This window comes from Eutrigla gurnardus (genome assembly GCF_963514095.1).
Source record: "Eutrigla gurnardus genome assembly, chromosome: 4".
NCBI classification, from domain to species: domain Eukaryota; kingdom Metazoa; phylum Chordata; class Actinopteri; order Perciformes; family Triglidae; genus Eutrigla; species Eutrigla gurnardus.
Window position 1 is genome coordinate 9,627,576 of NC_139918.1, and position 14,844 is coordinate 9,642,419.

Below are 14,844 nucleotides of genomic sequence, written 5' to 3' on the forward strand. Positions count from 1 at the left end.
TTCTACTTAATGACAGAAACATTACTGAGCAGAAACACTCTGATTGAACCAATCTACAGTAACTGGTGGAATTAAAGTACATTCTTTAAACCTGCAGTTTATCTAATGGAGAGAGGGATTTCATGTCTTTTTCCATGTAGTTTTTTTTTATGTCTTCTAATCCCCCAAACCTGCATAGAAAACAATAATAAATACACTTATATTCCATTTTTATTGTCAAAATTGCTGAAATATTTATTTGATTGAAAGAATTTATGTCAACTCAAATAAGACATTTTTAAAACCTTAAAAAAACATACTGGGGAGGGAACAACAAACATTTTGCTGATACAATGAAGAAAGTGAAGAAAGTGCTTTTTTTTCTCTTTCCGTGTGTTGAAACCAGAACATTCCTGCGACCTTTGACCTCTCCACAGCTTTGTGATGAGTTTAAAGGACCTCTGGTAACGCCTTCACCTTTTACTTCCTGTTTTCAGTCTTTTATGCCTGTCGTGACATCACTGTATGAGCCCTGATTGACCTGTCCATGTATAAAATATGAAGGACTTCTGACTGATATTTACAATAGTAGTGGCTGCTCGCCTACCTGCTGTCACGGGGAAGATTCACCGTTTCCTCAAATAATCCAGTGCTGCCTGTTGGTCTGTTTGAACTGAAGACTGTGAAATTAAAACTTTAAACTATTTAAAGTTCATAAAACCTGTTTGTTCCTTGATAAATCCGATACATGAAGAGTTCTGATCCAAAATGACTCCGGTCACACAAAAAAACAACTTTTAATGTTTTGAAGAGCAATGCTGTTTTAATTCCTTCGGTTTGTCACTAGAGGTCAGCAAAGGTCCTGGATCCGTTAATGTTCCCTTAAAGGTTTCATGAGACACGAAATATGATTGATCTGTAAAACGTCGCTTTGAGAATGAGGGTTACCAAACGTTAATGGTCCAGAGCAAAGGAGGAGGATTGTTACTTTCCCAAGGTGCAAAGTCATATGAGGATATGTGGAAACGCCTGCATGAACTTTGTTTTAAAGAAAAGACAAATGATCACAAATCTTAATGCTGAGCTGTAAAAGTTTCTTTACTAAGGAAGACACTGAATTAAAAAAAATGCAGTCAATCTTAAAACTTAGGCGACTGAGTGTAGTTTTAAGACGCCTCCTGCATGTTGAAACAGTTATCAATGAATGTGAAGAGATCAGTTCCTAACAAGTTGCCAATCGGGGATTTAAGCAGTTTGAGTTCAATGAAGTGGACCGAGAGGCAGAAAGAGTAATCCTGTTGCCTTTCTTTGTGCAGGACAAAATAAAGCCATACATTACAGCCAGGTAAAGACATACACAGGATTCACTCCTCAGACTGCTGAGGCTTCATATTAACTTATAATATAATAGTGTAGCTGTTCTACGGACCACAGACAGGACAGAATGATTACAGCCACTCAGAACTCCTTCCAAGTACATATTTCATATAATGGTCAACTCATGAAGTAATACTGTGAGTCAGTTCGCCAACAAAATGTGAGCAGAAATGGCAGAATTTCTCTGAAAACGATTGATCAAACAACATTCATATAATCTTTGACATTGCTTAAACTAACCCTTAAACGATACACAGGATGAAAGATTGTACAGACAAATGTCTGATGACTGGAGTCGTACTGTTGCCCTCCATTTGAGTTTATTGTGTAAATTAGCCACTTTGAAATCTATTGGGTGGAATAATTAGAAATGCGAGGGAATGATTGGTAATTTGAGGGCAGAAATGAATATTTATCCAACAACGCCAAGTGTTTGGAGGGAAAATGTTCCAGAAGTAGGTGTTTTGGTTCAGAACTCTTCAAGGTGAATAAAACGTCTCAAAGCTCCGCTTCTAATTAGATTTAAACATTTCAGACCAATATGCAGGTAAAAAGAGTTGTGTCAATCTGCTTTCTGGTGTGAATCCTTTACTTTTAATATAATCTATAATCATATATTTCTGTTTTGCCATACTATGCTTGACGTGATTGCGTTTCACTCAAAATACAATGTTTTTTTTTATATTAGCAAATATTAAAGAGCAAACATTCTTGAACGTCTCGTCATATACCTCTAAAAGAGAAACAAAATAAATTAAGTCAGTTTCTTTTTGTACATACTTACATGATATGAATTGATGTATTGTTTTGCTTCAGTCAAAGTGTACAGAAAAATAAATGAGAATGAGTTAAAGGCTGCAGCTGTTAGCTATTAGCACACTGATTCCCCGCTGAGATAAGACGGACGGTTCAGAAAATAACGGATACAAATAAAAATAATGTAATGCTTACAAAATGCTAGCATGACACAAACGTGAAGTACCTCATGGTAAAGTTGAAGGGCCGCTGGGATTCGCCCTCCTCGGACCCCCACCCCTCGTATCAAAACACATCTTGCTCTTTGTTATTGGTTGGTTTTGTACAATATCATTTATGACACAGTTCGTTTTTGTCTAAATATTCTATTCAAAAATAGCCTAAACTTTTTTTGAGGACATGTTAAAAAAAAGAACAAGCGACTTCAGCAAATGCTAAACAAAACCTTTAAAATGAGACACGCAATCTAAAAGCCAGACTCTTTCTTTATGATTGTCCTCTACCGCCACCGGGACGCACACTCGCTACTTTTCAGTAAACAGTCGGCACATATGGGAGAGCTTCCTTCTACTGGATGGAGGCGGCTGCAGAAACCGTGGCCTGAACACTAATAACCTAAACGTAACCACATGACTGTAGGAGGGGGGGGGGGGTAACTCCTTGTGCCTCGGACTCCCCTTTCATTCTTTTCAGTCTCAGGAGCGGACCATCTTTGTTTCTTCCTCAATAATCCTCAATTCAGCACCATAACATCCACCAGGGGGCACTACATGTTGTAGGCCACATAGATGGGGTCCAGCTGATCTGCCAGGAAGCCATCGCGCAGGTGCATGCGCTGCTTCTCGCCACGGGAGTTGATAGGGATGACGCCGATGTCCACCACCACCACCACACCCACGATCAGGTAGTGTTCCTCCAGGACCACGTTGGTGACCAGGGGGACGAGGTCCAAGGCCTCGTGCTCCGAGCCGTCCAGCTCCACCACCACCACCAGCAGGTTGGTCCACGTAAACACCGCGCTGGATGCACACACACACACACACACACACACACACACACACACACACACACACACACACACACACACACACACACACACACACACACACACACACACACACACACACACACACACACACACACACACACACACACACACACACACACACACACACACACACACAGTTCATTTACCTAATTACTGTCAAATTTGAGATACTTGTACTTTACCAGGGTATGTCCATTTTCTTGTACTTTATATACTTTATCTACTACATATTATAGAAATATTCTACTTTTTTACCACTCTGCATTTATTTGATGACCTTAGTAATTAATGGTATTAAATAGAATAAACAAAGTAAACATGTTAATATGTTAAGAATGTTACCCTCAACAGAAATGACAGAATTCATAAAAAAAAGTCATAAAAATTGATAATATAGTACCGGTATGTTATAAACAGTGATAATGTATGTTATAAAAAGGGATAATATAGTTTGTTATAAAAAGTCATAATGTATTTTATAAAAACTGATAATACATTTTGTAATAAAAGTGATGATATAGTGTGTTATAAAACGTGATAATATATAGTATGTCATAAAAATTGAATGAATTTTACTTCCATCTGCCTATTTTACGTGCATACACTATATGTTGACAGGTAAGGCTCGGTTATGCTTCCGCGTAGTGATCACGCAACGGCCACGCAACGGCCACGCAGTTGCTGGGAGACCGTGATGGTTCTGCGTTGGGTTTACGTGTCGAAATGCAATTCAATGCCACACCGGTAGAGGGCGCTATGTTTTTTGTAAAGACTGACCGACCGACCGAGACTCTTGACGTATATCGTCGTAGCCTCGTTATAGCCTATTTGTTTACTTTCCGGCTTTAAACATCCACAATTTTTCAGTGTTTTATTTCTTTGTGCAAAAGCGAGAAGGTGCAAACAATAAAACAAGGTGAAAACAATAAAAGTAGCCTTTTAAAAGTTTAAATGGCGGTGTTTATGAGTGGAAACCGGATAGCGGTCTCCAGCGGATGTAGTTAGCGGACCAATCACAGCCAATGCCGCTGCATTGGTGTTGCGTTGGTGTTGCGTCGCCTCGACGCGCGTCTAGGATTTTTGAGAGGTGCACGTCAGGCCCTTGCGTTGGACGTAAGGGGGGTCCGCAAGGACGTAAGGGGTCCGTAAGCCCCCTTGCGTTGTGTCAACGCGGAAGCATAACTTTAAAGCTGACAGTTACAAAAATATGCCTCAACTTGAGCCGAGCCATTTGGATGGAAACATAAACACCAGTAGGTATTGGTGGAGTTGTCGACATATCTGTTGTCATTAGCTCGTTGCTGCTACTCACCACTCGGTGATGCTCTTGTGCGTCCGGATGACGGACGTCTCGATGTCGATGGGGTGGTAACGCATCCCTCTCAGCTCCATGGCTTCCTCTAGAGCACCGACCACGTACAGGGCGTCATGACGCTCTACACACACACACACACACACAGACACACACACACACACACAGACACACAGACACACACACACACACAGACACACACACACACACACACACACACACACACACACACACCTTATTATTCACCTTATGCTGCCCTGCACATTTTTTCACCTCCAGTTGTAACTCTTGTTTTGTATTGTTTTTTTCCGGTTTAGCGTCATAAAAACAATGAAGGACGTTTGGGAACCTTCAGCAGCTACACTGGAGATAACTGCATCGGTAGGTGGACTTCTATAAAATCAGCAGCTTCTCATGGTTGGGACTTTCTCATCTCTAACTTTGTTTTCTTGCAGCCACTTCATTACTAATCTCATCAAGTCTCTTGGACGTAGTTCTCAGTACTTGAGTCTCAGTAGTACTCGGTAGTACTCGGTAGTACTTGAGTGACAGCTGAGCTCGGTGACAGTACATAGTACCTAGTAGTTCTCAGTACTTGAGCATCAGTAGTACTCGGTAGTACAGAGAACTTGAGTGACACCTGAGCTCGGTGACATGTACTGGCAAACAGTTGAGTGCGCTAGTAGTTCTCGGTACTTGAGTCTCAGTAGTACTCGGTAGTACTCAGTACTTGAGTCTCAGTAGTCTCAGAGTGACAGCTGAGCTCGGTGACATGTATCAAACTCATCAAACTCAAGTTGTGACCTGCACATTCACCACGCTATGTGATAATAATGTAACGTTACGAGACGGAGCCATTTTAGAGGTAAATTCATGCAAAACTGCTGATGCGTGTTCCTTTCAGGGAAAGTTTTTCAGCAAGCAGTCTCTGTATTTGCCTCTAAAACAACTCCGTCTCGTTTGAAATCTCCAAGAATCTCATCGTAATGTATATACACTCCGGCAGTAGCCCCTGTGGCCCTTTCAAAATTTCCAGCGGGGGAATTTTCTAGTTATATATATAATATATTTCTGCAAACTGTAATAGCTTAGAGAAGAGGTTTCCAGGCCACGGACCCCCCTGGCTGATAGTGACCCGGTGGAGGGACCCCCTTACATATCATATCAAATTGTTATTAAACAGGGCCAATAATACTGTGTAGTGCAGCTTATGGTGCCATGTATAACAGTACTTTGTAATGATGTATGTCTACAATGCTAAGCCATTAAAATAACAATTGTTGACAGATTAAGATTTTAATTCTATATTGGCATTTCTACACCACAATTTCACAACATATTAAACAAACAGGAAGATTTATATTTGCTTGTGAAGAAAAAAAGTTCGGGCTCAAATCATTTTGGGGACCTCCTGCAGTAACTCTGCGGACCCTGTTGAACATCTCTCATTAGAACTTAAACTCTAACAGTGATTTACTAAAAGGCATAGGAGGAACACAGCTGTTCTCTGTTCGCTGCATTCAAAGAAACATGAATCAGGTTGGTTTCAGAGTTTAAATGGCTCTCGGATAAAAGCCATTTTTGAAGCTTTATAATAAAGCTTTTAATTCCAAATGATTATATGATGACAATACAAACAAGTAACACTGCAGTGAGTCAGATTTGAGCTCATCAGCGAAGAAACATAACATAACTCTCCAGTGAAAACCAGACTAATGGATTCCCACGAGATCGGCAGCACATGAGCGCTGGAGCTGTTTAAACCTCTCGGTACATGAGAACACTGGCAGGTGGGTGTCGGGCCCATCAATCACACATCCACGTTATCAGATCATGTCCTCACCTCCGCTGGCATCGGTCAGTTCGGTCCTGCGGAGGAAGCCCAGGTATCCGGTCCGAGCCCAGACCGTCTGCGTGTCTCCGAAGCTGAGTCTGGAGTTGAAATGGTCCGACTGCAGCGCCTCGTCCCCGTAGACGGTGAAATAACCGCTGGCGTTGTGGCCGCTGTGCACCCAGATCTGCCAACACACAGCATCAGCTGTTACAGCGTAAAGAGAGGCTATGAGGCAAACTGACTCCTATTAGGAGATGCTGGGCAGACTTTATCAATGTTGAAATTCAATAGATGAAGGATGCTGAGTGTGGTAACAGGTGAAACTTGTTTGTGAAGTGAATGGTGGACAAACCTCGCCCAGATGCGACTCTCCCATCGGTCCCTTGGTCTCTGGGTTGGCGATGATGATCCGGACCCCCGGCAGGATCTGTTTTTACAGCGGAGACCACACATCAACATTCAGATTATTCAAACACTTTACCGAGAGGAAACACAGAACAACAAACCAGCTCACCTTTCCAGACTCCATCAGTGGCAGGCTGTGTGGCGACCCCCGCTCCACTAGTCTGACCCTGGACAGGAAGACAAAGACAAACTGAAGCCTGTCCACTAAACAGCAACACAGGAAACAACACTGTCTGAATTAAAAGGCATAGAAGCGGACATGACAACCAATACGCAACACATTTGTGTCCTCCTATATCTGGTCTGTGAAAATGTTATGTATAAGAGCATTTCAACTTTAAAACATTTTTTCAGAAGAAATGACAAACAATGTTGGGGCGAAAACGATAATTAAACTTTCGTCCGAACAACTAAAAATAAAATCAAAATATTGATCCGTGAAATGGAATGTGACAGAAGTGGTCGGCCCGATGCTAAACGAGAAACAGGCCTGTTTAGATCAGCGGTGATTACATGTAATCATGCTCGCTGACAGTTATATTTATAGACGGCAGGACTGAGCGGCCTCGCTGCTTCATGGACCGTGACCTCTCTGGGGAAATGACAGCGGAGCAGTCGCAGGCTGAACGCCGTAATGATCTGCTGGATCAGACAGCGGGAACTTTCTCCAGACACACCGGGAAACTTTTGGATACTGCTCCTGACCTTTTTAAACTGACATTTTAGAGCTTCAGCTGGTGTCTATCTAAACGGATGTGGTCTCGGTATCGTCCCATAAATCCCACCGGACTGCATGGTCAGGACATAAATGAATACATTTCTAGTCTAGCTTGAGTTGTTGTCCATCTCGGTTGCCTGGATACTGTCAGTTTCACCACCTTAAGAAAGTAAGTCTGACACTAATGTTGAACCGTCGCGGCTCCTTACTCCCCTGAAAGCAGAACTCTGACAAACACATTCTGGAGACTCCCACGTTGCTCGGTACGGTGTCAGCCAGCATGAGAAGTGACTCAGTGGGTTTGATGGATTTTAAGCGCATCTTTCTCAGACTGGAAGTGTTTTAGAGGCTGTGAGGGTGACAGCTGGGGCGTCACGCCGACGTGCCTGAAACCATCGGATTTTCTTGAAGAAACTTTTCAGCTTCTCATTATATGCAAACTTTTTTTCACAATCGGCCAGGAGCGATGGTTCTGAACTGTAGAACAAGTCCTCCACTAGAATAATGCACACATTTACTGAAAGTGTTTGCTAAGCTGCATGCTCCTCTATTCACACACACTCTGCTGCCTCACTTTCATTCACACTGAAGCGGCCAGAAGAGGCTTGACAGGACGGACCCACAGCACCCGAACGTGCTCGGACTGGGCACGGACGATACGGCATGTTTGGAAAACAGATCCACAGTGGGTGGAAACTTCATGATGTAATACCAGAAGTAGTGTTCCAATAGGATTTTACGAGACTGTAGTGGCTGGAATGAGGGAAGGGGCTGAAACTGTAGCGGGTCAGGGAAACACAATCCAAAAACCCCTAAAGGTGCCTCTCAACGGCTGTTGGCATGGCGACGCCTGAGCCGGCGGCTTGTAGCTAGCAGGCTAACAGTACAAACTAGAGCAGAGCTAACCGTGTGGAGGTCGTGGGGGGACCGGAGGGTGCTGTTGGTCGGGGACGTGTTATCAGCAAAGGTTATGAGAGCAGTGCCGAGCGGTGGCCGTGAGCTAGCTAGTGAGACACGCACTAAAGCAAAGAGAAGCTCCGATAACAACACACACAGAGGGAGAGCGACTTCATTCTCTGCTCATGTAGACGTTACTCTGCTGTATTTTAATTTGCTGCTACTTCGACACTCTGAATGTTGTATCTTGCTCCTTTGAACCTTTTAAAGGTGTTTATCAAGGCCTGTTATGGACTTTCTCTGGATATCAACAAGCTTCTTCTTGCTTCAAATTTTCGTTTCAACTTTTTAATAACTTGTGGACTATAATTTCCAGGAATTTCCCTTGGAATTCTTTGGGATACCCAACAGGTACCAGGTATTATATCAGCTTTAGCATGTTAGCTAACATTAGCATGCGCGACATGAACAGGTCAACCGTTAGCCACAGCTACGCGTCAAGAATAATGCTAACAGTAACTCGGTCAGTAGTTTTACTGGTATTCTCTCGTGAACTCAAATGATGGACTGCTGGAAATGTTGACCTGTTAGAAGATCAAAAGTCAAGGGAAAACCAAACCAGATTAGGAATAATCCCCTCTGTACTACTCCATGTATGACGTACAACATTGATAATGCCAGTGAATGTTGTGGGCAGAGATCTGTGTTTAAAACAGGATTTATCAACGCAAAGAGACGAAGAAACAGTTGTTTGTTCTGACTGATTCCATCTGGAAAAGCATCAAGTTGGATTCGTTTCCAGTGGTGGAGAGTAACTAAGTACATTTACTTAAGTATCATACCATAGTATCATAAGTCAAATGTTGAGGACTTGTTGAGCCAGTTTGTTTCTCAGTGTTAGAACAATGAATGGGTGACTGGTTTGTTGAACTCACCTGTCGTGCCGTAGCGCTCTCATATCAACGTACACAGTGGTGGGGTCGGGTCCTGAGGTGCCCTGAGAAACAACAACAACAACAGGCCTTCAGTACAACGACCACCTCTCTGCGACCGCATGACAGCTACTTCTACTTCTAGTGGATGCTACTGCTCGTGCATTAGTGTTCACAGAGACACGCGTTTCCCTTCACAGCAGAGGGGAAAGCTTTGGGTTTGAGTGCAGAGACGGGATCCCACAAAACCTCGACGACATTTGGAAGAGCGGAGCGGAGCGACAGCAGTGGGAGGACTTTTGAAGGAAATCAGATTTGACTTGATTGACATGCAAACAAAAAGGAAGAGGGGAAGGTGACACCAAGCAAGGGAGGAAAGAAAGATGGAAGAAAGAAAAGTAAAAACCCTGAAAATATATATACACTTGTAAAATATGATTAGCCCTTTGTCTGGTCAGTGTATGGTGTAGATATCTGCTGAGTCTTTATGCTGTGTTGACTGTAAACCTCAAATCCAGTCAGGTAAAGACCGCCGTTCTAACCTCTCTGATCCTCCACCATCCCTCCATCCCCCCTTTCTCTCTCAGAGGTGATTAAAAACCTTTGCAGAGGGAAACAGTTCGTGGAGCCCACCACCGGACACACAGCGGCATGCTGGGAGTCAGAAGCCCACACGCCCAGAGCACAACATGGCAGATAGCATCATCTCCACAGGGTAGCTACATGTTTATTAGCATCTTTTTCTTCTGACTCTGAGTCTATATATATATATATATATATATATATATATATATTCCAGTTATTGAAGGTAAACAGTTCCAAACCTACTGAGAGTGTTGGATACTCAATATAATCCTTAAAACCTCTGATGTAAAGCCAGCTGAGGAGTGATGTGCTGACAAGCAGTGGGGTGGAGTTGGTGGTGGTTGTGGGGCGGGGGATTGATGGTGGTTCCCTACCTGCTCGGCAAGTTTTCCCAGCCTGTGAGGCTACAGCAGCAGAGAGGGGTGGAGGAGGAGGAGGTAAGGAGGGAGGGCAGAAAAAACCAAGTATGAGATATGTTGGGGGGGGTTATGATTAAAACAAGGAAGGAGGACGGAAGGAAGATAAATGTCAAAATGGAAAACTCAAAGAAGAAGCAGTCAGGACTGAAAGATTTGTTCAGCCAAATGTTAGTTTAGTCCTTTAAAGCTGCTAGAAGTAGTTTGTTAGATCGCATAGCAGTCATTTAATACTGTGTAATATTAGTGGTTTTGCTATAATATTAGTCCATATTGACTCAGTTAGAAATCACACAAATCTGTTCTGTACTGCTGAACACTGTAAGGGGAAAATCTGTAATGATATTTCGTAGTCTTTATAAAAGGCTTGACTTTCCATTTCATCTTCCTATTAGAAACTCATAGAAATAGAAACTTGGACGTGAATGATCAAATTATTAAATGAGCAGATTGATTTATTGACTCCATATGTTTTTCTTTTTAAGAAGTAGCAAATGGAAAATACACTTTTGGGGGATATCTTGATTTGATCAACTTAAGGTTGCAAATCATAGCTGAGATATAAAAAAACAACAATGATCATCTTGGAATGGAAAGATGATGCTGAACCCCAGACACGTGGAATAAAAAGACGAATGCCTCACGAATCGGTTCGTTTGGATGAAAGAGAAGAGAATGACTTTTGGATGTTTTGCCCGACTCATCTGTGTAAACTTGTAATCTAGTTACCCACAAACATATCAGTGTTCCTGGCTGAACGCTGCATGTTTCGGGATGGGAAAATTCATTCAACTGATTAAAAAACACTGTAAACCTTCAATACAGCCAACATTGTAATTATGTGGTTTCTCCACTCCAGCAGTGTGCAGAGACGACTCCACTGTCCCTGAAAGCACCGATTCATCAGCCAAACTTCCCTTCAAGAACTCTCCATCATATGAATGTTGTGTAAGTGTTTACCTGCCGTCCTAAAGACAATGACAACAATTCCGTATAAAAGTCTTCTTTAAACGGGGCTAGATACACAATTGAAACTCATATCCAGCTGCTAATCCACAAAAACAGTTGAATAAATTGCCAACTCTTCCAGAAATGGATGCATTTAATGGAAAACTACCAGTAGACAAGTCATGCATGAAGGAACGGCTGATTTATCATAAAAACATCTTTAAAAGGGTTAAATACACAATATACAACGTATTAAAAAACGTGGGACGGATTATATTTTTTGACAGCTAAGTCGCCACCTCTTCTATCTTGTATACAGCGAGCGAGGCTGAACACATCTGTTGATCTGACTCTGGGGAAGAGAGCCAACCTTGTGCCTTGTAGAAAACAATACGATTTGCCAGCTAGATCACAGGTGGAGTGATGAAGATCAGAACGAAAAAGAAACAGCAGCTGTCACAAAGAACAAAAGCAGCTGGTTTCTCACACGTAAATGTACAATTTCAATAGTGAATCCGGCCACAGCGTGACGTCGAGCGCTGCCGTCTGGAAGCAGAGAAACCCAGGACTGACCTGCAGGCAGATCGCCAGGTTGACCCGGCAGCCGAAGGAGGTGCTGACGGCTCGGGGGTGGAGTCCCAGGTCCTTGAAGAGTTTGGAGAAGGACTGCGTCAGCGCTGTCCTGGGACGTTCCTCCGCTACAACCACGCAGGTCCTCACGCGGGACAGTTCCAACCCTCGAGACTGTAGGGATGCAGGATTTGTCTCTAGATTCACAACTTGGCAAGCGTACAACACAAACTCCCTTCCAGACACAGCGCCCCCCCGTTACCTTCAGAGCGTCCGTCTGCAGGCCGAGGCCCTTGGTGCACAGCTCCATGACGCTGTAGGAGCAGAACGTGTCGCGCACTTTGTACTGACTGACGGCCGACAGCCAGAGAGCCGGGTTCACCTCCAGCTCGGACGGAGGGATCAGGATGGACTGGTGACCGGAGTACACGCTGCGGAGAGAAAGTGTGGAGGGGTTATTGCTACGACCGCTGGGCGTGTTCAAGCTGCTCCTTAAAAGCTCCTCTCAGACCTGCAGCCGTTTGTCTGTTTGTCTGTTTGTCTGACCTGCAAAGGCACCAGAGGACGAAGCCCAGGCCGCAGTACGGGTCCAGGCAGATGGCGACCTCTCTGGACGGGTAAAGCTCACACTGCAGCTTGATGGAGCGGCAGAAGGCACTGGTGGCTGTGTGAGACATCTAAACAGCAGAGGGACACGCCACACTCAGAAAGGCTTTTGTGCAATATATCCATTTTCCTGCAACGCAGCTTCTAGAAACAAGTAATGATTTCAGGCACGTGTCGGGGAACAAGTGTGCATTCTAAAACCTAGTAGATCCTAATTACCATTTAACAATACATACAGGGGAAATAGATATTTTTTTCATACTAAATATGACGTGTGCTTCCAGCAGCTAGTACATCAGTACATCAACCTGTAACCTTCAGCAGCACAGAGCTAGAGAAGGTGGTGTTTCCAACCATCAAATTCAATGTCCCGCCTGCCGTTCCTGTCTAACCTGGAGAAACGTCACCGTACGAGTGATCGATACTCTGGAAATGAGGGGACACCTGGATTTTAAGCAGACATGACAAACATAAAATGTTGTTCCTTCAGCCTGAAGGTTCAATGTAACGTTTGGACCTCCTGCCCTGCCGGAGTTGAAGGCGATGAATGAAGTAGGAATACATCCGCGTGCATCGATCAGCAGAACAGCACTCCGGCTGCAGCGGTGGCCGGATGAATTGGCCGCCTTGTTTTTCTCGTTGTGCTTTAGCTCCACCGCTGACTGATTTGCTCTTTAAGAACGGCGATTAAACATAATGGACGGAACAATTCAGCAGCACATGAGAAAATATGCTGGCATTGTTTCCTCCTGCTTTTCCTTTTTGCTGATTAGTGTGCTTTTCTGAGGCGTTTGTGGGTTTTTTATTGCAATTTTGATGCAAAATGACAATGAAAGCGTCGTTGATGGTGTGAACATTGTCAGATGAATTCCAACTTAGAAAAAAACTAAAAAACAAACAGAAGAATAAAGAGCCAAGAGCCGTTTTACTCTGACAAGAGACACACAGATAGTGTTCTGCCATTAGATAACTAATAACTGACGAGTTGTCGTCCTGACAGGGAATATGAACCCATCACAGAGAAAGGAGGACCGTCGGGACCCTGATCCGGTTTCATCTCTATCTTGAGCTCAGGGTTTACGTTTTCATCTCTCTCATGAAAATTTCAGAAATTTCTCAATCTTTAGCGACTGTTTTAAGAAAATAACAAAGTTTGTTGGTATTTCCTTTTCCAACAAAACTTGTCTAGCCTACATAATCATTTCTCAGACTGCTGGTGTTTCTTTTTATTCCCTGGGAAGCAAAGTTACAACAAAAGGTTTCAAGGATTGGAGACAAGAAACAAGAAGTGTTCTTGTTCAATAGGAGAAGCAGTGAGTTGAGTACAGGATGCAGGAATCGGCCATTTCATCTTTAAAGTGTCACCACCTTCTATGGTATGATCTTCTATGGTTATCATCTTATATTGTTATATTGTGTCTCATGATAACAGTATTACAGCTCAGTTCTTGACATTTAATCAGTGCTAATCAAGCCAATCAGACTTCATTCATCAAATGTCAAATCATTAATGGGCTGATGTCAAATCAAGACCAGATATGTTTTACTGAGAGAACCTAACGATCCAATCGGCGTAGTTTTAAACAAAACTATTTCTCTTTAAATAAAATACTGAATTTAAAGAGAACTTTTTCAAAGAATAGCGGAGCAAAAAATGGTTATGTATCTGCTGTGTTGTCATCTTTAAAAGAAAATGCATTCCAGCTAAATGTTAATTTTAGAATGCATGCTTCTATTACAGCTAGCAAGTTAGCTTGCAGGCAACATACCTATAACAGGTAACATTAAGACTGTTAAAGCTCACATGCTAAATGTCTAGCATGTTTATCAGTTATCAATTCCTAATGGACAACAGACAAGTTAGTCATCACATGAAATTATAAGCAAGTTATGTTAGCATAATGCCGTGTTCATCTCACATACCAGTTTTTGACATGTCAACACAGTTCATGTCACAAAAACGGTCAAATCTAATGTCGGAGTGCTCCACCAACTAATGTGGCTGAAAACTAGAAATGTGCATCATCCAGGTTGTGTGAAAATGATATCTTAAATAACCCATGTAACACTAATATGTGTTCGTTCCTGTCATGTGGGGACATTTGATTCTACAGTCACATTGTGGGGACTCGCCGTTTTTGGGGACAAAATGGGGACAATTGCACATCATGATCACTTTTTAGGGTGAAGACTTGGTTTAAGGTTGGGGTAAGGTTAGGGTTAGGGTTGTGGTTCGGGTAAGCCTCCAGGAAATTACAGTGGGCTTACCTTGACTCCAGCGAGCATGCCGGTGGTGGAGACACTGAAGTCCAGGTAGGCCAGGGTGTCAGGGTCGGACGGTTTATAAAGCAGAGGAGGTTTCTTCTTTGGCAAATCGTCTAAAAACAAGGACAGCCCATATTCCATCAGCACTGCTTCCATATACAGTACAGGACAGTTCATTGGTTCAACATTTCTCTAC

At 43.0% G+C, this 14,844-nt stretch overlaps 1 protein-coding gene across 1 annotated transcript in view; it reads right to left on the minus strand.

The window, feature by feature from the left end:
• Positions 1 to 208: 208 nt before the first annotated feature.
• LOC311012487 (disco-interacting protein 2 homolog C-like) overlaps positions 209 to 14,844 on the minus strand; it is a 181,943-nt gene continuing 167,307 nt past the window's right edge. Inside the window, exons 24-34 of the mRNA XM_084007948.1 lie at positions 14,652 to 14,794; positions 12,324 to 12,454; positions 12,040 to 12,208; positions 11,781 to 11,951; positions 10,218 to 10,247; positions 9,262 to 9,323; positions 6,821 to 6,878; positions 6,659 to 6,733; positions 6,316 to 6,490; positions 4,473 to 4,596; positions 209 to 3,131 (exon numbers count right to left, since the gene is read on the minus strand). Coding sequence (XP_083864074.1) covers positions 2,879 to 3,131; positions 4,473 to 4,596; positions 6,316 to 6,490; positions 6,659 to 6,733; positions 6,821 to 6,878; positions 9,262 to 9,323; positions 10,218 to 10,247; positions 11,781 to 11,951; positions 12,040 to 12,208; positions 12,324 to 12,454; positions 14,652 to 14,794 — 1,391 coding nt within the window. The 3' untranslated portion in view covers positions 209 to 2,878. The remainder of the gene's footprint in view (positions 3,132 to 4,472; positions 4,597 to 6,315; positions 6,491 to 6,658; positions 6,734 to 6,820; positions 6,879 to 9,261; positions 9,324 to 10,217; positions 10,248 to 11,780; positions 11,952 to 12,039; positions 12,209 to 12,323; positions 12,455 to 14,651; positions 14,795 to 14,844) is intronic.